At 32.4% G+C, this 26,954-nt stretch overlaps 1 protein-coding gene across 2 annotated transcripts; it reads right to left on the bottom strand.

Annotated features, from left to right (window-relative positions):
- Window positions 1-2,312: 2,312 nt before the first annotated feature.
- Window positions 2,313-26,954, bottom strand: LOC124531145 (junctophilin-1). 2 transcript variants are annotated; one of them, XM_047105612.1, is made up of 8 exons: window positions 26,590-26,954; window positions 12,756-12,967; window positions 11,076-11,353; window positions 9,224-9,397; window positions 7,932-8,266; window positions 6,064-7,540; window positions 3,812-4,018; window positions 2,313-3,722 (listed from the first exon to the last, which is right to left on the bottom strand). In XM_047105612.1, exons 1-8 carry the CDS (start codon window positions 26,817-26,819, stop codon window positions 3,636-3,638), a joined length of 3,000 nt encoding a protein of 999 aa, XP_046961568.1. In that variant the 5' UTR covers window positions 26,820-26,954; the 3' UTR covers window positions 2,313-3,635. The 2 variants fall into 2 exon arrangements, with proteins under 2 accessions (XP_046961568.1, XP_046961569.1); XM_047105613.1 differs by lacking the exons at window positions 6,064-7,540; window positions 7,932-8,266; window positions 9,224-9,397; ... (1 more) ...; window positions 12,756-12,967; window positions 26,590-26,954 and adding an exon at window positions 4,446-5,044.

Here is a 26,954-nt window from a genome sequence, read left to right as displayed (position 1 = left end):
ATTAATCTAATTGATTAAAGTAAAACTTAGTATATATATGTACACAATATACCAAATGTGACCCAGTAAAGTTATTACGTCAGCCGAAAATTTGTCGTCGATATATTTATCATTAGAAATTTTATCTCAGTAGCTCTCTTTTAGAAAGATTAATTGAAATTATCATACGTTAAAAAGGCGAATAATTTGTTTTCATTAAAAACGATTTTTCCTTTAAGCACACGAAAATTATTAATTTGAATTGTTATTATTAGATGTTACTACACTGCAATCCAAGGGGAAGTAGCATTCTCTCACCATTAATTGTCGTCTCTGAATAGTCGCAATCAGTGAAGCCAAAACATGAAAAGGAAATTAAACTTTTGCGAATTAAAATGTATGCAAACATAGATAAATTTTCATTTGTGATCTGACTCTACTGACTGAACCAAAAAAGTTAATACATAAGAAACGTCATTATTTAATTTGTATTCATATTTTTAATATATTATAACAGGAACCGTAACATACAAAAACGTAAGCTTAGAGGATTATGATTAGACGAGGCCGGAATAACGTAAGTCTACGGTGTCGATGACCAAAATGGCCGGAGATAAAAAGTTTTAATGTTCGGACAATGCGACAACAAATGCAATAATCGTTATGACATTACTCGTGTGTTCAAACAAAAAATAAAGTCTTTAATGAGATTGAACACCAAAAACGATTAACCCATTTTGGTTTGGTTGGGACAGAATACGTCCTGTAGAAATCTATAGTATAATTTCTACGAAAATATCAGATTCATCTATTTACCAATGTTTGATATTGTTACAACAAATATGATGCATAAGATAATTTGAAATATTTATCGTCTTGTATGGCAGATAGAAAACGTACAAAATGTTGAATTTAATTTACAAATGTCGACAAATGCATATCCAGTAAGATCTTGATAACAATACCGATAATAATTAAATGTAAAAAAAGATGTAACGCGTCGCTTTGCTGAATGCTTTTTAAGCTACGTTTACAACAACAACAGCCTGTAAATTTCCCACTGCTGGGCTAAGCCCTCCCTCTCCTTTTGAGGAGAAGGTTCGGAACATATTCCACCACGCTGCGTTCCAATGCGTTGCAATGGGGGTTGGTGGAATACACATGTGGCAGAATTTCTATGAAATTCTATGAAATAAAAAAAAATAAAAAAAATCTATGAAAAAAACTACATGTAAGTTTCCTCACGATGTTTTCCTTCACCGCCGAGCACGACATGAATTATAAATACAAATTAAGCACATGTGTATTGTATTCAGTGGTATTTACTTGGGTTTGAAGCCTTAATCATCGGTTAAGATGCACGCCTTCTTACTACTGGGCCATCTCGGCTACGTAAGCTATGTTTACGTACGGGAATTTCTGAATAAATTTCCTACCCAAACTACTGAAATCTCACCTAATTGCGTACATTTACATTTTCCTATTGTAAACGTATACACAAAAATGTAAAACAAGGCGTTTAGCTTTTGTAATACAAAGACTTTTGCAAAAAAAAAGGTAATCCATACACAATTACTGTTTGTAAGGAATTACTAAAATTTCTAGTTTACCTCCCAGTTTAGGGAAAAACATATGTAAGGATTGGAAAGGGAAATAGACTTGTATTCATAGTAGCATTGAACTCGCGACATTCATAGCGCTAGGCGGCCCTTGTATCATTAAGCTATTGTCACTTATCATCCTGTTTCCAGTTTCCATATTGTACTTATTCAAATGATTTACTGAAATAGCTTATTATATTTTATTGTAGGCAACTATGTTTAGTCGTGTAGCTCACAATAAGCGCAGCTTAGCTTAGCAAGCAACGTTAAAGAAGCTTGTTTTCGTAAACCCCATCGATCGTAAGGCCCATCTAGGATCATTGTTTAGGATTGTTATTTTTATAGCTTCGTTTGATTTTATATCGTATTTTATTCGTGCGATTAATGTTTCTCTTTTGTGATGTCAGTATGAAAGCTTAATTTTATCAAATTTACGCAAACTTTTTGTTACTAAATAAAAATATTTTTTGATTGCATCAGTGATAAGAACGCATGGATATTAACTGACCGTAAGTTAAAATCTGGGTAAGCAACACTAAGCTTTACATGCTTCTGTTTTAGTGATCTAGTGCTCGGCTATGCAGGAAAATATTCTGCACGATTCGGATTAAAGTCTGCCACCTTTGTGTACCAATAACGTAATTATGGCCCTCAGAAGAATATTTAATTATTTTAGTAAGATTTGTATTTCAAATTATGTTATTTGTAAGTTCACAAAAAAAACATAGAAATTTTGTTAAAATATTTTATTTCTGAAACGTAGATAAAATTGATACAAGTAATTAAAACTCTTAAAGATAACTTAAAGTTTTTACATAATGAAGAAACTGCGGAAATTGTCTTACTTTTAACAATTTAAGAATTGCGCGTTTACCACAACTTTCGTAATTGTACAGCGTATCAACAATCTCGCATGCACACTTTTATATAAATTATTTTATATAATAAATATGGTACAATTTAATTTCCTTATATAAAATTTTCAAATACAAGAAATTGACATAGTTACAACACAAAATTATAAGTATACCTATTTGTATAAAAATTGGATATTCATTTTTTCGAAAATTGAAATAGATTTCGTTTTCTCGTAAATCTAGGTTCATATTTAAATATACGAAATTAAGAACAAACAATTTGTTCTAATCGCGCACCAAACATTACAAAATTTATTTTAAATATTTATAAAAAACTGGGGTAACAGATTCAATACAATACATTGAATAAAGTTAAATAATAAATAGTAAACTAATCTATCATATATTTAGCACTTTAAAAGATTTTTTAATTTAAGCATTAAATATAATTATGGTAACATTTTTCGGTAAGGATTTTTTTATTAAAAGATTCCAAAATCTTTCATAAAATACTAAGTATAATATAATATTTTTCGAAACAAGCAAATAATTTTTAATTGTTGGCGTTTACAATTTTCAATGTAATCCTTAATGACGAGTCTACGCTATGTTAACTAAACTGTGAAATATTGAAACTCTAATATTATGCCAAAATATTAATTTGTGTAAATATCTTATCATTTAGTTTACTATTAATAAATGTCTCATTGCGTTTCCTGGAACTTGCTACGTTCACCGCACTCATTTCCATTCCGATGTTATTTTCACTTAAATGAATTTACTTAATAAGGCAAGCTTTTAACATTATAATACGAGCAAAACCTACAATATGCAGGTTCATAAGTAAATCGTGCTTACATTCGAAATTTCGTCTAGTGGTCACAAAAATCGCACTCTCACACTATTAGAAGTTACATTGACTCGGCGTGGGGAGGGCAGGGATGCACTGTATTCTCATAATGTGTCTTTGATTTTCCACTTTCACAACTTTTACAAAAGTACACTGGCTAATTGAAATCCATAAAATGATAGTATTTTAGATAGGAGTTATGATCGATTAAAAGTGTTTGAAGTAAACATGTACTATTCGAAATATTTGCACGTCAGATATTGTTTTTGTGTTTATTTTTTTACAATTGTTATGTACACGAGTGTCGTTACACTGAGATAGAAGGCGCGACGGCGCCGCCCGCCGACGCTACGTCAGCAACTTGAAAAACATAATACCTAACGAGATGTTGATAAACAAAACTAGGATCACTAATTGCTGCCGTGAGAACCAGTCCTGAAACAAATAATTGTTAATTATGTAGATATTATTTGTCTACAAAATTTTGTGCAGAATTTATGTACAATTTGATAAGAAATAACTACCTTCACTTGTGGACTAACTAGGTAGAGGAGGGGGTTGGCTCTCAGCTTTTCGGACTCTTCGTGCATGCGGCGAACTTCTTCGCGGCGCGCGGAGCCCAGCGCGGACACCTCCTCGCGGGACATGCCGCCGCCGTCCGGCAGCCGCGGCATGCCCGCCACATCGGGCAGGGACTTCTTTCGTTGCAGCGTTTGCGGCGTGCTTAGCATCTGTGATCATTTTTAATTTTTTAATAATTATTTGGAAAATATATTCTAAAAAATTTTTTTACGTCTTTCTTACAAGTACAACACTAACAGAAATAAATATATAGTATCAAAAATAAATAAACAGAAAATTATTATAACACTATCAACAAATAAATATACTATTAACAAATAATAAGTGATGAAACTTTCTACAATCAAATGATTAGATAATTTGTGATGTGATATTTGTAAGTATATATTGCAATTGGCTACTTATGGATAAATTATAAGTCACGTAGTCAAAAAGTAATCTGGTTTGTTTTCCTAACATTCGTAATTAAAGTGCTTTTATTTTAATAATTATTAGTTTACTTACAAATCATTTAATACCAAGACATTTAAACTTTTGAAAGTTATCATTCGATACATACTCGGAGGTAGATTTTACCTCTACAGGAGGGACGTTTATCCAACTTTCAGAGGCACGTCTGGCCAAAATAGCAGGCGAGCACAAGAGGTCCTCATCTTCATCCTCTTCTTGATACCACATTTTATTGTTAAAATATTGAGTTGACTTTAAATGTCACACAACAAGTATTCGCCTACTAAGAGTGCTTTCCGATAGGAATAGATTATTTTATTATTTATTTTTTAAAAAGTAGTATTTAATAATACCACGAGTGTTGTATTGCATTGAATTGAATTAAATATCAGAACTGATAATTTTCTATTTATATATTCAGCGAATAGGTGATGCGCGGAAAGCGACAGCGAATGACTGTCTTAATTTAGAAATAGAACGGGCTGACCGGCGGAGCTCTGCCGCCCACCGCCTACATAGCAAAACGTAAACGCGCGCCCACCCTACTAACTTTATATTCTTGTATATACCTCCATTTATTGAACATGTAAATATCAGCAATGTTTGTTTCATAAGCAAAGATTGGGATAACACAGATTGCAATTTAATGCTAAATGTGAACAGTAACGATTAAGAGCTTTTGATCTCATCTATTTCTATCTTCGATTTACCGTTTTACGTGTCATTGAAGAACTTATATTGTTATGTCATTAGATAACAAGTGCTTTAAATATTTTATAATTATGTTATAGTTGTGATACATGTGTTCATTAATAATAATTTAATTTAATTAGAAAATTGCTTCTTGCTATGTATGTTTTTTTATTTTAATTTAAATGAAAGTTTAGGAACATAATATGACCTGATATGTCTGATAAAGCGACTTCGCCTTCGTGGAATTCGATGTATATAAGAAATAAATCATCGTCGTGTTAGTAGTAGTAGTAGTAGTATAAGATACAGCACTAGCAATGAGATAGCGCGGACTATGGTTTCTCGTCAAATCTAAAAAGACGCCTGTTGTGTATCGTGTTCATCTAATATAATATTGTGCGGCTATTTTTATTCAGGTATTGTTGCTATTGTGTCATTGAAATCACGTTTTTATGTATACATTGTAATAAAAAGAATTAGGACTTATGTTACTTGAAATTTATATTTTTAAAAACCTAAAATATACTAGGTTTACCCCTATTAAACTAATTTAAGGTGAATTTGATAAAAAAGTTAACATCATGTATAAGGAGAACTATACTTAACACATCACTATTTTTAAATTCGCTATATCATTACTTACAGCCTAGCCTGAAAAAAGTCCTACAATTCGTTTATTATCTAGCACAATCATAAGTGTTATCTTGACAAAGTATGGCTACATCGTATCGGGTTTTATTATTTTACGAGTACATCCCCTATTATTATTTACTTCGCCTCACATTAGTATTTTGTATCTTTTTCAATAACTTACAATTATTTTTTAAATTTAGAATTGTATTCACTTGAAATATGAAATATGTTGAAATAATTATTATGCGCACTAATTAATATAATTAAATACAATATTACCGTAGTTTTTAAGATATCATTTGTGAAAATATAACTAAGAAATGTTAAATGTTTGTGTGTTGTTGTATTCTTGGTGGCTGGCTGGAATTATTAACTGATTTGTTTTGAACATTAATAATTAACTTCTACATTAACTTACCTTGCGACCGCCACCGCCTCCTCCTCCTCCTCCCATGGGAGCCGGAGGCGATGGTGCTGGATTTTGTGCTACAAATAAACTTTCCGTTCGTTTAGGTTGGTAGGGTGATGGTGAAATTTCTTGACCGAGGGTTCTTTTTCGTAGAAGAGAATCTTCGAAGGGCTGTTGCTCTCTTGAAGAAGCTCTAGAAATAGAGCCCCGCCCGGAAGCTAAATGACCATTGCCTGCTGGTGTCGCTGCTCGGGATGCGGGACGAGATGCAGGTAATGGTTGAGGTGCAACGGATCCAGCTCGCGAACCACTACCCGGAGGCGGAGCAGCCTCTACAGATGGTTGTCTCGATCGTCTGCCATAACGATCCACGCTAGAGTCTCTACTCGGAGGTCTTTTGTAATGATCGAAGTAATCAATCGACGGGCGTGATCCTTGCTGCCGTAACTCACGTTCCCCGTTAATTATATCTTGTTCTGTTGAGGTCGGTTGCCTATAAGACTGCTGGTCCATCGCTTGTTGACGATACATTTGCTTGTCTGGTGTTTGGCGATAGCCTGGTTGGTTAATGGAAGATTGGTGATACATTTGTTGATCGGATGGCTGCCGGTAAGCTTGCTGATCCATAGGTTGACGGTATCCTTGTGAATCTGTATTTGGAACTTGTCTATCTAGAGGACCTTCTGAGTGCACAGTACCAGTACGAAGTTCGTTTCTTCGATATGCGGCCATAGCACTATCAACGTACGATTCACTTTGAGGATCATTCGTGGGTTGAGCAAGAATACTTTGCCGTCTCGTTATACCCGGAGCAGCGTTCCACTCTTGTGACGGTCGTTGATTAGGTGATGGGCGTACGGAAGACGAAAATCTACGATTTTGGTTAGAATATTGTTGGTTACTTTGGTCCATACTTTGCTGGTGTTGTAATTGGTAAGCAGATTGCGGTGCTGATTGATTATCCGGTATGTTATATCCACTCGGTGGATTGTTTGATGGGTATAGTTTTTGATTTGGTATTTGATTTTGCATCGTTCCAGGAGCGTTCCATGTTTCTTGGTTAGGTTTATAATATTGGTCAAATTGCGAACCTTGATTTCTATCATCGGTACTAAAATGAGGGTTATTTGGATATCTTGGATCCACAGTTTGCCCTGTGTTATGTTGGTATTGAGTTGATGGTCTTCTAGAAGAAATCGCGTTTGGCATTTTATTCATTTGGGGTATTTGTTGGTGCATCGGAGGGATATGATTTGGAATGCTCTTTCCGTCTAAGATTTTGTCGGCCTCTTGTGTTACAGGAGTATTAATTTGTTGTTCGTAGACTTTTTGTCGATACTTTTCTCTTAACCCTATGCGGTCAAAGCCAGGATGCTTAAAATCTGGTGCGAACTGCTTGGCAGTTGATTGTGCAATATCACAGTCTTCTTTAGCTTGGTCTGCGGATTCATCTGCTTGTTCGGCTTTACCTCGTGCTGTAGCGGTTCTGTTAGAGAAAAAGCATTATTTTTAATTATTTGAAGTAGCACGTAAAATATTGTTTTTTGTAAAACAATACAAACGTTTTTAAAATGTTTTTGTTTTAAAAACAACGTACATGTTATCGACTGATTATTTATAATAATTACACCTATTTTTATGTGATTAACGTAATATGATTTTGTAAAGTAATATGGACATGGAAAGATAAGGATATAAATAAAAATAGATATAATATTCAAGTAAACACTAAATGCTTAATGATAGTTTTTAATTTTTACAACGCTGTGAATTAGAATGATTCTTCTAATTATTGGTGTTACTCTATTTAAATCTATTTACCACATTTAATGTACCGATAAAAGTCTTATTGATCTTTTTAATATCTGAAGCTGTACCTAGAAATAGCAATGTCGGCTTTTTGGAGCGCTATTTTCGACGCGCGTTGTGCTGCATTAACTGCTGAGTCAACTCGTTCTCGGAATTTCGCCGATCGCATAAGGAACATATGTTTTCGCTTCTGGCTCGTGATAAGTACGTTGTTTTTGTATTTTCCCTCTTCTCTGGTCCCGTCTCGAAACGTCGTAACACCATAGCCATATTTTCTGTTCGCAAACCACTCGCCCTCGTAACGAAGGCCATCGCTACGTTCACTAACGCCGAACCCGGTACGCTTATCGTTCTTCCATTCACCCATATAGGTTTCAGTTACACTGGCATCCAAGTGTTCATCCTGAAAGATTTTTTATTATTTTATAATATAATAAGGTGCAATGGGCATATTAAAATAAAGTTTTCAAGTCAATGACACAACTATGATATACAAATGCTGTCAGCTTTATTGTCATGATTATTGCTGTAGCTATTTTAAATAATATTTTTTGATAATTATTAAATGTCTATAAGTAGAGATTAGACTCAAAACAAAGATTTACATATATCGATTTGCAATTATAAACATACACATGTTTACATATTTCGGTTAGAGTTTTTTCTCTTTTTTCTTTATTGAAATATATATCGTTTAAAAATACAGCTTCAGCATTTGTTTCATTCTTCTTATTTTTTATATTGTTTTTATGAATTGAATTAAATTTTGAAAATATTCGAATTGCCTTTAGTTTTTATTAGGAGGTACAATTATTTAATGTAATCTATTCTAGGGCCATAATTTTGTGAAGTACCTAGACTACCCACATCAAGTTATAGGTAGGTATATGATGCTTTCATGTTTGACATCTATCAGAGTATCTAATAATATTGTCTAACGATTGTCTTGTTGGTCTTTTGTCTAGATAGAAGATGGTAGATATCAAGGTCCTGGGTTCAAACCCCAGGTTTAGCAAATACTAAGTTATTAGATTTTTCTTGTGAAAAATGAATGAGTCTGGAAGTTGGGAGTATATATTTTCGGGTCTCTAAAAGCACGAAGAGCAGGTCACGCTTTTACACAATTTACAATCGTGCTGGATTGACCGTCACAACTATTTGAGGAGGAAAGAATGATGGAAAAAAGAGTGGCCAATTATTTGCGTGCGCGTCCTGTCGCTCGCAAATTCTGGTCTCCCATAAAATTGACCATTTTTGCCAAAATCATGGAAAGTTAGTATTAACAACGCGAAATTTTTTTTTATCAAATTGAGAAAATTATGTTCTGTTCAAAGTCAGACAACAGTTGCAGCAGATTTACCTCAACTATGAAACTGGTGTTAGAGTTGGTATGCAAGGAGCCTCGCGTAGTAGCGGAATGCGTGCTTTCGACCGACGACACCCAGGATGAAGCGGAGCCGCCTGAACCACCTGACCGCACCGAGCCCGTGCCGCGCTTGTCCAACTCACCGGCACTTCGTTGTTTACGTAACTTCTGCGAACACATGTACAATTTGTCTCAATTATTAAATAAATAAAGTAACAAAAAAATGACAATATTCATTAGTTATAAATTGTTAACCTAAGTTTCCACCTCTCAACTTTGTGACGTAAGTAAGATTACTTGTGTCAATTAGGTACATTGATAGCGGTCTATCAAGTATTATTATTATATACCTATCAACAAAGCACCCTCAAGTAGAGCTATCAGTCTAGAGCGTTAGGAAGTCAGTCAATTTTTGTTTTATTCATAATAATTGAAGAAGTTAAAATTTATATAAAAAAAATTTAAATAAATTCAAATTTCCTAAGTTAGAGTGTCGAGTTAAAGTTCATAAATGTTTTACTACTCAGCAAAAGCAAAATTGTAAAATTTAAGTCGAAGCTGAATTTGCGTGATATTCAGTATAGCTCGAAATATTCTATTAAAATGTATTATTGATCTCAATTGAAGTTTGAATTTTACAAAAAACATTTTTTGCTGAGTTTTGCGAATTTTTGATTCCGTTAAAATTAAAAGGTCTACCGTCTTTGTGTGACTAATGTATGTCAATGTTTTTTTTCGAACCCGAAACTAAATACCCGAAATAAAATTATATTTGAATAAGTAGTTGATGTTTTGGGCAAACCAGATTTAATACGTCTACTTTAATTTTATTTTATTTTTAAAAAATATGTTTTTATTTATTTTATATACAGTTACGGAATAAATGAAATTAACTATAAAATAATTATATTTTTGCTCGCATTAGAGAGTCTGAATTTAGGTTTGTAATAAACGCTAACAAAATCTACCTACCTACGTTTATTATGTGTACAGATAGATATCTTGTTTCTATAAAAACTCTCAATAACTAAATATATTAGTCAAATAATACTCTGATTAGGCAAGACATCAATAAGCAAAACATTAATTGAATTACATAAAATGTAAATATAATTCTTTCATTTGGATGGACACATTGATTGATTGACTCTAGATTTATCGTAAATATATTAGTGAGACAACTAGAAATTCTTTTATCATTCATTAAGATCTGTCCAGTTCATAAAATTAGTAGGTATAGTTATTTATAAACGTGAATCCATTTTTTAGATATTTAATTTAGTGATAACATTTTCAAGATATTTTCTTAATGTTGCTTTATTAAAAACATATGCATGCCTTCGCTACCTAGATACTGTTATTTTATTTAAACTAACATATGGGTTACAAATTGCCTAGACCTATGTTTTTAGTTTTTATTTTAATGTCGTTAAAAAAAATATTCGTTAAAGAAGCTTTTCTTACACGTCTCATCTATTTTATATTTTTTCTTGTCTTTTGAAAATTGTAAGAGTTATTACTTGAAATATGGTCTATAATATTATATTAGATGGCGCCCTCTCGACATCGCATTAAGTATTCTTTATGAACGACCTCGTCTGCGTGGATTATCTTAACTTGGGGACTCGTATCGACGTTACTTAAAGTACTTTAATATAATTCAAGGTTTTTCATTCGAGAAACAATATTTTATCTTATATATTTTTTATTAACATTGCTTCAAAATAATTTAAAATAGTGCAATTATGATATAGAAATAATAACAGCATTTCAGTTTTTTGTCATGATATTTAGTTCATTATATGCATCCATATTGATAGATATAATTTCTACTGTTAAAACTTACGGCAAGAAGTCCCTTTTTAGTCTTCTCAACAAGAGAACCTCGTCTACCCGATGGCTCATCAGAGCTTGCTTTAAGTACGAAGCCACCCCGGGCATCGTCCATGCGTGTTGTTCGCCGGTCGGAAGGGTCCGGGGTGCCCGTCGCCTCCGCCAACGATGAGAGCGATCCGCGATGATCCCGCGCACCGCCGCGGTAGTGAGATGCCAGGCCGAAGGGTGCCGATGTGCGCACTCCGTATCCATGCCTGAGTCCTCGCATCCATTGTCCTTGGTATGTTCCTGTGGAAAAACACGCAGTCTCATAGTACTTATATTATTTATACCAAACTATGTTGTGACGCAGAGCTAAATTTGCCTTGTAATATGCGTCATCATTATTGATTAGAGCATCAGTCAGTCGTTCATTAGCTTAGTAACACTAATGACATTAAAGACATTTAGTTTTTTCGTAATAGCATGAAATAAGCCATCGACATGATTGTGAGTCGAGGTGGCGTGCGTGGCAGGCGTGCCGTTGCTATATTTAACCAGCGAGGGCCGCGGCTGGCGGGGCGGGCTGCAGGGCCGCCTCACTCGAACCATTCACCTACAAGTCTCATCAAATTGCTTATTCGCAATCAAACCCTTAACACATCATATCTTAACTTGCGGTTAACGTCAAATGTAAAACTTAATTCCTTCCATTTTGTAAAAATATTTCGAATAAGATACATTTCATGACCCAGTATACTTTTTCGATTGAATTTAACCGTAAAGCGGATATGAGTAATGTCCATGTCAGTAAAATGTTCACAGTATCATATTTGCGATTTTATGAATGACAAATCTTAATACGATCATGACTCAACTAAAGGCGTCGAGAATTGTATGACGTTGTTTCATGGTAATGCACGGCACGGGCTGTGTTACGCATTACTGATTTTTGGTATTAATTCAAGGTTATTTCAATGTAAGGTGCATATATATAAGTTGTAGGTACATTAAAATATATTAAAGAATAAATAAATTATACATTATTCGTACATAAAAAGTTGAACAAATTGATATTATTTAGTCAGCATTAACTAGCATTAACTTTCTAAGCTATAAAACTCAATTAATAGCTATATTCAACCTCCACATATTTTCTATGAGTGTAAACATTGCGCAAAGTAAGGGGGTTCTTTTTAGTTCACGCAATCGTAATGTAGGTCATTAGGTGATATTCATGTGCTTGGCTATTATTAAGCTGACGTACAGAAGACGTGGCGAAGACAGATTTAAGTTATGTTTAAAAGCATTTATACTTTTAGAAAGAAACAACGCGTAGCCGATATATCTTACTGTGTATAAACGTCTCTTTAACGATAACGATTAGTATAGACGCTACTCTTAAGATTTTTATGATTTTGTTATTTGTTAAAGAACGAAAAAATATAAAATAATATTAGATCAGGTACCTCATATTAATAAAAGACTTATATTCACTGGTATTAAAAATATCATGCGATAGTTTGTTCAACGGATTATTATAAATAATCATCTAGAAACTGTGCCAATGATTTTTATAAAGCATTAATTGCTTTGATTAAACAGTTTAATAGGCTCAGATTATACAAAATGAAAATATCATGGTCATGTAAATGAAAGTATTTATGTCTGCATTCTAAAAATTTGGCAATGGATCGGGCTTGATTCTTACCGCCATCGGCGTATGTTTCTGAACCATATCCGTCTTGGAGGCCGTTGGCCCAGGTGCCCTCGTACTTGGCGTTGCTTGTGCTGCTCTGTCGGACGCCGTAGCGACCCTTGTAGCCTTGAGTCCACTCGCCCCGGTACAGCCAGCGGTCGCGCGTTTCCACGCCCAAACCGTGCCGTTTGCCGTTTTGCCATTGTCCCTCGAATGAACTTCCACTGTAAAAATAATACAATTCACTTGTTTTTAATATGTCGTAATAAATGTATGTGATTTTTTAATAATCTTTAGTAACTTGACAAGACTCAATACATTTTACGTGTGTACACGTATATTTGATATTTGACGCGTTAATAAATTAATGAGTTTATATAGGTTAGGAAACGTTAGTAATGTAACGAAATAATTATAGATAATCATAAATATATATTATATAATACATTATATGTTGGAAACTAATTGCGAAATCTTGTGCTGTATTTATGTAATAAATCTCTACAAATTTCGAAAAGCTATTTTAGTGAAGAAAATTGCAATAAATAACTGAAAATTGGTGCTTGTATCATTTCTTTTGTTTTACACGTTCCGTTAGTTTGAAATTCATTAGCGTCTATAAATATACGTGACACGAATTTTTCCTTCATATAACCGACCGAACAATGTATTTGATTATATTGTTAGCGTTATGAAAATAAAATTAATTTGTTATACTGAATGATATTATAGTCTAAGTTAATATGAAATTTCGCCATATCTTCTACCAAAAAAAGTAAGTATCGCTACAATATATCATCTTTATTTTACATCAAAAACTTCGCTGGCGAAGCAACATAGACGTACTTCATCTCTCTTAACTTCACTGTAGCTCTAAAACACTCTGGAGGTCTTGAAGATATGTCCTACAACGTTTCTCTAGTCAACATAAACCATTCTACCGTATTAGAAGTAAAAATTTTCAGCAAAACTTTATTTCTTGAAATGCCTGTGATTTTACATGTGTGACAGTAATTTAGTAATGGGTAGTGTGCGCGATAAGTGTTGATATATAATTAAACATGTAATTTAATGTAAGCGATAGATGACCTCGTTTTCTTCGGGAGTTTTAGAAAAATATATCCTTATTTTTAATACGTGATAATGATGGTTAGGTGCAATTTTGGGCACATTGCGAATTATTAATATCGATTACATTTAAAATGCTGTTTACGACTATTATTATATATTTACAGAATATGTAATAGACTGTAATAGCCTATAAAGCTTGCCCTTTATAAGTAATGATACAAATTACAATGCCTCTATATTGGCCAATCTTTATATTGCCTATTGGCTTTCTGTACCGATTTCGTGCTGGTAATAACCATATACATTACCGAGATATTTCTTAAACTAACATGAGATTAATAATTAATTAATAAACATATTGAAAGGAGGCTAAAATTTAAGTATTTTACGTATTTTTTATGGAAGAAATCTGGATGTCAGAGCTACAGCACCATGACATGACCCATCCAAATCCTCTTATTAGCAGAAATAATTTCAACAAATCGGTCTAGCTGTTTAGGAAGAGAACGATTACGAAAATCCGTACCTTGAAATTTATAAAATTGTTGCTTATTGCCTCTCTACGAAACTTCAATAAAACTGGTGTTAAGCATTTTAATAATCAATGAGAGGTTGGCATCTTATGGTGTTCTTTTAATTTTTTTACTTCCCAAGTACAAGAAGAAGTTTCGCTTAGGGTTCAAGTCGCTACGAGATTGTTATCGAGAATGTATTTTGGCTGAATTCCAAAATATCGAGTAGATACAAAAAATATCTACAAATATAAATAAAAATATTTTTTTATAACGTACATAGAGATAATAAAAAATAATTTTATGAAACTATAAAATTATATCATTCATACACGATCGAATCGCCTTGTGGATCATCTTGACTTTTTTGGTGAAGACAAATGTTTAGAAATTTTTCATATACTATTTATTCAGATCAACTAAGTAATATTGGGCAAGCATGGGGAAAAAGTTTCAACAAAAACATTTTACGTTAAACACGTATTTGAATTTTTATATGTTTTTATAGCATTTATGTGTGGGGGGCAAAACAAGATATATGTTATATAAAATATGTAGTCGTGAAGGATAATAATTTTGCTAGTGCGTTCGCTAAACGCGCTAATTTCCTGATATCAGCGCGTAGCAACAGTAGCGCTACGAGGTCGATTTGAATATTATGATTTTTTTGCTTTAGATAGATTTATTGAGAGAGTTTCTAAGTTGTACACTTACATACAGGGTAGCGAGTAACATATAACAGTATATTATTAACAGTATATTGTATAACAGTAATTATAAAGGCCAGTACCTACTAGACTTACTACTTAACTTACGTAACAGATTCGTATAATTAAAATTTATTGCAGATGAAACCGTAGGGAAAATCTACCGTTATCGCAAAGCTAATAAATTTATATTATTTATGAGGCGTTGTTTGCGAGTCCTTTTATGTGAAATTTGGGTCATCCAGAGTTGAGGACTAAGGATTACAAATTCAGTGTGATACATCATACCTGTATAAATATATAATATCTAGAATTTTATTTACTTACTTGAGATGATTTTTAAAAAAATTCAAATTTGACTTAATAAACATTATTTTTGTTACATTTCATTATTATAAATATGGAATTTATAATAATGTAATATGTGTAATAATTACCTACAACACATTTTACAACTTGGAGATGGAAATTGTGTCCATCGTTCCATCGTTTACCTGATTGGACTATTTTAATGAAAAGCACTATCAAATCCCAACGGACCTGGGGGGGTTTCGACATGCAGGCTAGATTTTTTTTGTATGCAAATTAAATGTATACTTGTTGAGCTCACTGTACCGTGGATTACGAACATACCTAAAGACCGATTTAATAAATAACCTAACCAAAAGTTGGTACGCGGTTATATGCGGTGGGAGTAGAATCGAGAGGTAGGGCTTTGTGCAAGCCCGTCTGGGTAGGTACCACCCACTCATCAGTTATTCTACCGCCAAATAACAGTACTCAGTATTGTTGTGTTCCGGTTTGAAGGGTGAGTGAGCCAGTGTAACTGCAGGCACAAAGGACATAACATTTTAGTTTCCAAAGTTATTGGCACATTGACGATGTAAGGAATAGTTAATATTTCTTACAGCGTCATTGTCTATAGGTGAAGGTGACCACTTTACATCAAGCGGCCATATGGGCCGCTCGTCCGCCAACCTATACCATAAAAAAAGGTAAACCAGCAAAATCCCTTTTCAAGTTTCTATTTATCTCTTATAAGGTCTTGGTCGGTCGAACAGCAGTAACTTATTTTACAAAGTACATCTCCCTACAAGTACATCAGGTTCCTATCAAACTGACTAGGCTGGGGGATGCCACTAGCAGTAAAAGCGAACTTTTATAAGGTACACCTTGAACATCCGGGTAACAAGTATAGAGGTACCCGCTCGGTTAATCCATTGAATTTTGAGAAGTTCGTCGCTATAGACGAAGGTGACGAATACGATCTTTGCTTTGAAAATAAAATTCAAAGCTGAGTTTATCAAAGAGATGAAAAGTTTTTTGTACTATTTCGCCAATTAACGAAGCGATTTATTGCAAGAAAATTACATCCTCTTCATAGTTGCTTTGATGTTAGCAATAGCTCGCGGACATGGTGTATATTGTCGTAGCATTGTTTGTTCAAATGTTCTATTGGCCATTACAATACATACAATAGCTACGAATCTGACAATTATAGGCGTGGTAATCGTTGTAAACATTAACAACCTCGTTCGTCTATTGCTCAATCACGTGAAAATATTAAGCTTAGGGTTTTCTAAATAGTTATATATAAAAACAATTAAAACATCATTACATATTGCGCTAAATGTCTCTACGGCTTCATTAGATTGCCGTTTCATTGGTCTATAAGAGCGAGGATAAAAGTTTGCCCATGAATGGGAATAGTTTTCTTAATGAAGTTTGCAGAATGTACACATATGAATTTTAAATTCAATTCACCATCAATCCCTCAAGCCAAATACCAACACTAAATATACCGTAAGTGATTATAATTTACATAACATATATTATCAACTATTTCGTTCTCACTTATGTTATTTATCGACGCGTTCCTTAAATGTTGATGGAAACCTTCCCGAAACATGTCGAGAATTCCTGAACGCATACCTTATTTATATAAGACGGTATAGTAAATAAACCAATGTCGACTTACACTATCATAACAAATGTCTATAAATAAATAAAATGTAGACACACGAAATCCTATTTGTGAAATATATTTTTGAACTTAGAAATAATTATTAAGTTTACTAATACCTATGTCAGCCTAAAAAAAAGTAAATAAGTAGCATCCCAATGTGAATATAATTTTGGTAAACTTTTAATTTTTTTAAATATTACCTTTAGTTCCAGCTCAACACCGCAAAATATATCACATTTCCAACTAATCATCATTTTCAAAACCAATAATGATATAGAATAAAATTAAAGAAATCCACCATTACACCTACACGCCTAGTAGGTAGGCACATAATATAGGTGCTTGTGACAAAACAATTTTAAATACCTAACTTTATTTTCATTACACTAGCATAGAAAGTTTTTAACTAATAACTTATTTTGATAGATGTTATCACGACGTTGTAGCTTTATATGTATATATATGCATATGAATATATGTATCCACTAATAATATTGAAATTGAACTGGCAAATACGGCTAGTATTATTGATACGATTTCTCGAGGTCATGGTAAGTTAAAATTATTAGTTAGTGTTATTACATGTACCTATATGTAAAATAGTAATAATATTAGTAGTAGTTTATTGTTAAAATAACACTTATCTACCTGTAAATACACGTGTATCTTAGTTTAATAATAAGTTAAATGACAAAAATATGAAAAAAAGTGTAAGTGTAGAAAATAATACCTTTACACTTGGGATAATCCATAAAATAATTTAAAAACATTATTTATTTTATACAATAACGGTCTTACTAGCCAACTTAGTACGGAAGTAACTGATATATAATTACGTTACTAATTTGATTTCTTACTATCATTAGAAAACTATTGCGAAACTCTAAACTGCTATTACAACGTTTAAAAGTAAAGTGTAAGTCAGCATCGCTCGCCTCGCTCTCTACGATAGATTATATCTTCTTACTAAGTCATGTATTGAAAATCATAAATCTCAACAAACAATAACATAGCGCTGAAAATGTTTTGTATGTGTCTGTATTTATCGTAATTAATAGAATGTTGCATATCTTTAATAAAATGAACGACCCAGACGACATTAATATCATACTCAATCAATAGTTATTTAAGAAAACTATTATTTATTCCAGCTATAAAATTAAATAACAATTCGTTTTGAGACTTTGAATTTTGTAGCGAAATATAAAAAGATCCATTGAAAAAGGCTGATAAATTTTCATTAAAAAAAATATACAATCTTAACATTTTGCTACATTAGCCTTGACTTTTATGAAAATATATTTGTTACAAGCACTGCAAAACAAACAAAGTTCAGATTGTTTCGATCCGTAACTAAGCGCCCCACTGCCGCATAGAGGGTATAACGTGGTTGTTTACACTTATGTATATTATACTAGCTAGGGCCCGGCATGCATTAGAATACCTCTTCAAAACTTCAACTTGTACTTTAGCTAATATTCTATAAGTAGGTATATTGCTGCTAGCATTCTTGCCACCATTCCACGCGGTCAAGATTTATACAGTAACTAGTTTTAGTTCATATTTGTAAATATTTAAGCATTTAATGTTATTAATTCTTATGTTAATAAAGAATATAAATATATTCGTCATTATGATCGATTGAACGGTATAGACAGCAGGAAAGTTAAAGCCAACTGTATATATGTGCGATTTTATTGTAATCAGTTGAACAGTGTTTGACAAATAAACTCAATCTCATATAAGAACAATCATTTATATATGTATATATATTCGTAGCTAAAGTCAAACATCAACACATGTACGGCCCGTGAGTAACACTGAAATTCCTTTCAGTTTTTATTAGTTGCGGTAAGATAATGGATTGGTCTGTTCTACACATGAACACGGGCGGAACCAGTCGAGTCTAACGGCTATTTATATCTCACCAGTTACATATTCTGCGGTAGCGTAACTGAATACTGCAAGTTAAACCGGCGCATTGTAAGACCTACTGAATGCCGACCTTGGACGTAAAATGTTCGGCCAGTTCATACTTATTTTAACCTGTTCATCGTGCCACTAGAATTTTACTTTTTCATAAAAGAAACAATTCCATTTGAATATTCTGAATGAATAAATAGAGCAATCTATCAACAGCAAAACCAGGTTTCGCTGCTTACGTTAAAGTTCATATCATGATTTAAAATATTACAAGTTGCAAGCTGGCCAAATATCTTTAGATGTGGTAGCACGTATTAGCTGGCTCTTATACGGGTTGCCAGCCAAGAATCATCTCATAAAACAATGATCGCAACGTATAAGCCCACTTGAAGCGAGAGACTAATTATATCAACTAGTGGTAAATACTGACCCAAGTACTGATTTAATGGCTAAATGCTATCTGTGAGACAAAGTCGTTGATGTGCTTACTAAACTACATGACCTACAATTTGGCTACAGGCCGCGTCAAACGCCCACGCGACTGACGCACCTTGCTTGTCAGTTGTCACGCGAACGACAATGGTTTCGACTCAAGAACGACATAAAAAAATTCTTGAATGTTTTGAATTCTTCGCCTGCCACGTGTTACTGATTTAATCTATTTCAATATTTCAGTACAAAAGGCTACAAAATGTAATGTATACCTCATTTGCGTTGACATGTTCAATTTTGCAATATTTTTCGTGTATATACTCAGGGAAAACACACAAGATGGTTGACGTTATTTCACATGAATATACTAGAATAAATAATCTATTCAACATAGATTATAAATTTTAAAATAATGCATTAATAATAATAGAATTTTCTAGAAGCTGTCTAATGACGTTATACTGCTTGTACTTTGTATAGGTATATAAACACCTACTGTGTTTGTAGGTACTAAGCGTAAAGCTACCTTTAGTGGCAATAGGTCATATCGAATAAAGAATACAAACTCTTACTACATAGGTATTTTCATTTCTTTTACATATTTCCTTATTTCAATGAGGGTCAAAAGTGCCATTGTATTCTCCTAATAATTAATTATAAGTATTTATTTAGAATTTAAATGTATTTGAATATTATGTATATAAGCAATTTACTGTGATAAAACTCGATAAATTATAAGTACCGTAAGTTATGTATTTTCTACATTATTTTTATTGCATAAATAGAATACTTTCAGATCGAAAGTAAGGATGTTAAATAATTGTAAAATTCCACACAGTCTAAGTCAATAAAGTCGCTTGCAAATAGGAAATTAAAAAATTCAAGAGCTTTAAAGTTGCCCCGAGGGAGAAATTCGTAGACTTTGCTGCACTATATGTTACATACAAATAATATTTAACAGTATTTAATATTTGATACCACATAAAAGTCATCCTAAGGAAATATATAATAAAAAAAAAATTCAAAATAAATATCGGTATTTCTTTTACGTATAATAGTCATTAATTTGCGAGCATTCAAATTTAACCGAAACTACTAATTTTTATATACCTAGTATTGAAATTCTTACTTAATTAAAAGCCGTAATTACTTCTTTAATGTATTGCTCCGTTTCTCGACGAAACGATGTCAGTCACCTCATTATTTAAAATCTCCGCACACGGCAGCGTAAGAGGCCAAGTCCTCTAGGACGTACCGACGTACCTATAGCCGGCTTCACATCACTTGTACTCGTGTATTTGCATTAAATCTTATCATACAATTTTTACCTGAAATTAATTTCATATACCTACAATTAATAGCAGCTTAAATTATTATTTAAAATCATCTTTATGATGCGTAATATACTTATTTCTATGGAGTCGTAAGTATGCGCTACAATTGTAGCAGTAAAGAATTAGTAGATATCAAAGTAATCTTAAATTTAATCATGAATACTGAAAACAGAAAACATATCTCGATTAATGTTTTATTTGTATATAATCAAATATATGTAAAGCAAATAATCACATTTAATATTAAGAACTCATTCTGTCTTATACTCAGCCTCAGAAAATTTTACAGCCTTCGAACAGACTGTGCAATATTATAAATATATACTAGTATATCCATTCTAGCATTATTGTATAGTTATTTAAGTATGGATATAATAAACATGTGTAATAATAAATAATTTATTAATATTGTTATAAATTACCAGTTACAGTCGGAAAATGTTAGGCTTAGGGTTTCTTTCATGAATGGATAGACCGCTTTATGTCACTTATAAGTTTAATTTTACAAATACAGTTTTCATACTATGAAGTGACATCATCCTTCATAATCAAGACGAATTATTATCATAAATTAAACCAATGACAATTTGTACAATTATATGTATATGATATACGGATTAAAACGGGGTAGGTATAATTGTGAGTCGGTTGAAAACATTTCACGAGTGAAATACGAAGTGAATTCTTACAGAATCCCACTACTACCTACTGCTATTTAGTTCCTGGAATTGTTTATACCGATGGCAAAATACCGAATAGGTGCACGTTAGTGTCCTGGGAATGGGAACTGGCTTTTGTAGGACGTTTTATACACTGTCATATAACATACTTATTGGCTCCGGATCATGTTGAAGAAACAGCCTTTCGGTTACTCAACGGGCGCTAGGACTAGCACTTTTACCACCTTTCCACACAGTCATGATTCGTCTAGGTTTTTTTCCTCCATGGAAATAATATAGGGTTAATAAAGCCTATGAACCATATCAGTATATTAATTACAAATCTAAATATAATTAGAATACACAGTCAGGAGAACGTCTCCTGGGTTTTGCTAGTTCGTTATAGTTGAATAATGGTATATATTTAGAAATGACACATCTTATAAATACTTTCAGTGTTTCTCCTGCCCTCTCTGTAGGATAGATACCATGTAATTGTACCTTAATTATTTATCGAATATATTTTAATTTGGAACGTTTTTAAATAAATTTAATTTAAAAAGTTACTTAAGTACGTTAATTATCCCGTATAAATTGTTGTAATAAAAGCTTTAAAGAAGAAAATAGTAATTTATTTATGTTATTACCTATGTTTATGCTATAAGAAATCAAATTAAAAGGAATATAAACAAAATAAACTCAAACTGACAGAGGCTATCTCATTGTGTTCATTAATCCGAATAAAATTTAAAAATTGAATATATATATATATATATATATATATATATATATATATATATATATATATATATATATATATATATATATATATATTAAATAAGTAAGTCTTACACTCAAGTATGTTGTAAGGAGATAGAGTATATAATCATGTTATAGCTTGAGGTTTTCCGAAGTGTTGTTTATTTACTCAATTCATTCATATTAATAACAATCATATACATTACACTTCAATTTCATTTGTAAGGTGGACATAATTTTATTGATTCCGGTATATTTTTCTTGCGAGAAACTTATAATTTATTTATTTTTGTTTCCCTCAATGTAAAATTATAATACAATTGGGGCATTGGTTTAGACATTACAAAATAATAAACTGAAAACAGATATTATTTTCGCAATTATAATATTAGTATTACAGTATTCGAGTTAGGATTGTATGTATTATACATAAATGTTTTGTATGATAATACAGCAAACGTATTGAACATTAAGTATATTATATCATAAGAAAATAGTCAGACATTCTGACTATTTTCTTTCTAAAGAAACTTTTTCTAATGCTCAAGTAGAAAATCATGATATTTTTTTTACAAAATACACAAGAGATGGAATATCTATGTCATTGATTTTGAAAGTTAAATAAATTGCAATATTTCTAGCCCATTTGCACATTTATTGATTGATTGATTGGTTGATTTTAAACTGCGTATGTATTTTTAATATTTTTTATGAAGCGTAGTGAAGACAATTCAGTTGCTAAATTTTTCGTTTATACTATTTCTATTTATGCCACAAATGTAGTCGAAGTCAAAATCGTTAAGCACTAACAATACAATGAAAGACGTTTGGAAAAGGATATAGCATAGAAAAGTAAACAATATATAAATAAAAAAAATCCTTTGAATTGGTGTAGCGATTGTTTCATCAATAACCTCTTATATGCTTATTATGCAGTAACGATAATCTGCTTTATTCGCGACGTGTTCTGCTTTACTAATTATGTAAATAATCTTCATTATATAATTATGTAAATGATCTTTATTATAAAACTTAAACCATTAAAAAAAAAATTCTTAAAAAAAAATATTTCCAAAAATCAAACTGTCCACAATAAACACTTTGAACGCTTTTATAGGCGCTTCGGTAATAATGGTACACACAATAATTTGTACCCATTATTTGTACTTAAAATAGTTTTAGATACATTGTACCTATTTAATATATACTCAAATTTATATAAACTATTATACCCTTGCATTCCTAAAGGCTATATAGCATAAATTATATTTATATCATAATATTTTCTTTATTAATAATGATCTGTACCCATACGAAGGCGCAGCGAGACGGTACTTATAAGGGGATACACCAAAAAGTCTGAGTCATACCTCTAAAAAGCAACATGTTTTTTTTTACGTATTTAGTCACCTTCATAAATAATATACCTTTAAATTTTACTCGTTTAAAGATATTAATAACAAAATAAAAAAAAATCAAATTGATTTTTAATTTCATATATTAATTGATTGACTATTAAGATTTGTGTAATTTGGTTACTCTGATGAACAAAACTATGTTGTATTAAAAATATTTTTCGAGTATAGAAGTAGAATACTTTATGGCTTATTAACAGAAGAAATACGCAGCAGATTTGTAATGTTGAATCGTGACGGAATAAAATCCACATGTTACAGTACCCGTAAAACCTATTCCAATCACAAGAAGAGATAATATTCCAGCGCTTTTAGCAAAGCGCTATAAAATATAAAAATTGGGCCACTATTATTCATCTTCAATTGAATGGAAACTATAAATTCCTAAATATAATGCTACCGTTTGATTAGACCAATTGATGTTGTTGTTTACCAAGTAACTTATAATCGAAGGGAAAAATTATGAAAGTTCTTGAATGAAACTTTAATAGTATGACGAACACTAATGAGCCGTTGCTCATGGATTTATCTGCACACAGTAAAATTCAAATGATGCTTGCCTGTCAGTTTATATCAATACATATTTAATGCTTCCATCTTGTAAGTCGTTAAAATAGTACGGTGAGGTTTATAAATCAAGCTATTAGTTAAGCATGGTTCCACATGCAACTGATAGAACGTGCTTTTCAATTGTATTTTTTGTTACTATTAACGTTTATTTAATAGTAACTTTTATGTATGCATGTCTATCTATGACATAAGGATATCGGGACACAAGCCTTGAAGTAGCGAATCAAAAACAACAAACTAACATTAAGTGACGGCTTGCCATATTTTTCTAGCTTTTAAACCAATTTAAAAATAAGGTATTATTGTAAGGAATATTCGTAGGAAAGAAAATAGTATCGAAACGACTGATTTTTCTAGTAATTTGTAAATGTATTGGTTATGACATGTTAGAAATGAATTAATTATCATTATCAGTTTTAAAGTATTGATTGGGTACAAAAAAAACATAACGACAAAAAACATAACATAACCTAGTAGGTTACAGGTAACTTTTTCACAGCTAATTCCCTTTTCACCCTAAATCATGATGTTTATTGTTTGATTTTTACTAAAACACAATAAACAAAGACAATCTGAAATCGACATAATAATATTATTTTTGTTCCTGTACCACGTCTAGAATCTATAACATAACAGACAGCTTTCGAAATGTTAAAACAAAATAAAAATTAATCAAAGAAATATTGTTCATTACAATACAAAGGTTATAGAGTTTACTAACATTTGTGAAGGAAATGGACAACTTTACTGTTTATGGCTTCAGAAAGGAAGCAATACAAATACAAAATAATTTACCAAAAGTTTAATTAAAATGTATAAGGATATTTTTCAATGTAGTCAAAAGAATCAATGACGAAGGAAATAAGAAAGAGTTAATAAATTAAACAATTGAATAGGATTTGTGAGTTTATATTGTTTGTTAGTAATTTTATTATATATAAAGGGACAGTAACAATATAGAGATTTCGTATAATCAAAATGAATTATAATACGTGAACTAAATGTTGATATAAAATCTACACTACAAAACTTTATTTTAAATAAAATTAAACAATTATTGACGGTTCAATTTTGGTCAACAGTATCCATATATTAAAATGTAATAAAAATCCGCCACTAAAATTTACTTAAATATAATTTTCAGTATCAGTTTTTATTGTAGTAAAACCCTACAGAAAGTTTATGTAGTTAATCGTTATCCTTAAGTGCTACTTGAAAATCTATATAACAATTATATCCTGAGACCTTTCGAGATATCTAAGCCTATTACCATCTTTAAACGTGCGTTCATAATGCAAACATTAAGTATATTTAATTTTATTGTTAAAAATAGTTCTGAACTATTACTTATGTTAACCATCATTTTATTTTTATTAAGAAATAATAACTTAAAAAATTCGGTTAGGAAAAAAATTATTGTTCGGATAAGAAGCATAATAAAAAATATTATATGAAATATAATAAGCTGTTAAATTTTTTTAATGAATTTTTAAATCTGCTGCATAAAGAAATCTAAATTTTGACCCAATTAATTTTAAAATATTTATATATTTTTTAATCTTTGACCGTATCGTAAAAAGAGGCCAATACACTATTGAGGTTTGTCTAAAATCACAATGTCGGGAGTTTCCTATTTTGATGGAGCAACGACCCGATGAAAGTGGGTTAGATGAGAGCAGGCGTCCGCTGAGATTTATAGGAAGGTCTGGCACAGTAACGCATTCTGCCAGAGCCACGTACTCACACTGTGATGTCTGTATAACTCTTGTGTAGGTAAATATCGATAGCCATATAAAAGCCAGATAAAAATAATTTCATTTAGTCATTATGAAATGCACCTTACTGTCATACCTAATCAATTCATTTTAATCTTCTGAAAAAATATTCATCCTTTCTGTTAATGTATAATTCGATTTATAAAGTACTGGTGTTAAATTATGCTTGAAATAATGGTTACCGTTACATATTATTTATACGAAACTCATAAATAAATGCTTAATTAAGTTTATGTATTGTAATATTAATATCAGGTAGTCAAGTGTCAAAATAATCAATGAAAAGTTCAGTAAGTGTAATTTATATAAGTAGTTCATAAAAATGATATAATACGTGTTTTTTTTACAAGTCACATGTCAACTCCCGTGATCAAGACATTACACAGCTGCACTACATTGCCCTCAATTGCGACTTATAAAATCGTGTTTTCCTTCACCACGCGTTATTAGATCCTTAATGGATGTGTCTATAACAATGACAGCAGGTCAATTGACATCGAGGCCGCAGCATCGCGATACCTACTCTTATCACTTATCGTTATCAGTAGCTACAGATCGATATGACTATTTTCTTCGTGGTTGGACCATTAGGCACTTTCACCGCCGTTACACGCGTTTTCTAGCGAAACACCGAACTCAATTATTAATAGCAGACTATTTTTGGAGCGGCTTCGGACGCGGATTTCGGGCATGTGCGAGGCCCGGGCGGAGACACTACCTCACCTGGGCCAGGTGTAGACGCCGGATACTTCGAATCCAAAGTGCCAGGAGCCGGCGTACGCCCCCTGTCCTTTCGGTCCAGTACACACACCATGGCCGTGGGCCTTGCCGTCCTCCCAACCGCCACAATAGGTACCACCATCATCAAAGTCGAATCGGCCACCGTTGAGGCCACGCTGCGGGGGATTTCCGCTAGCGGCGTGCGCGGTGTCGGCTAGCTCGCTCGGCTGCATCACGCGAAACCGTGGTGCCGCGGAGGGGAGGGCCTCCCGCGCGCGCCCTCCGCCGAGCTCGCGGTATAAATAAACATCAGCTGGGCATGTCGCGCCGTGGCGCGCGGCCGAGTGAACACCACTCCGGTCCTGCGC

The sequence above is a fragment of the Vanessa cardui genome, chromosome 7, assembly GCF_905220365.1.
Source record: "Vanessa cardui chromosome 7, ilVanCard2.1, whole genome shotgun sequence".
Classification (NCBI taxonomy): Eukaryota; Metazoa; Arthropoda; class Insecta; order Lepidoptera; family Nymphalidae; genus Vanessa; species Vanessa cardui.
The sequence above is the reverse complement of the archived record's forward strand: the minus strand, read 5'-3'. Positions and strand labels throughout refer to the sequence as shown.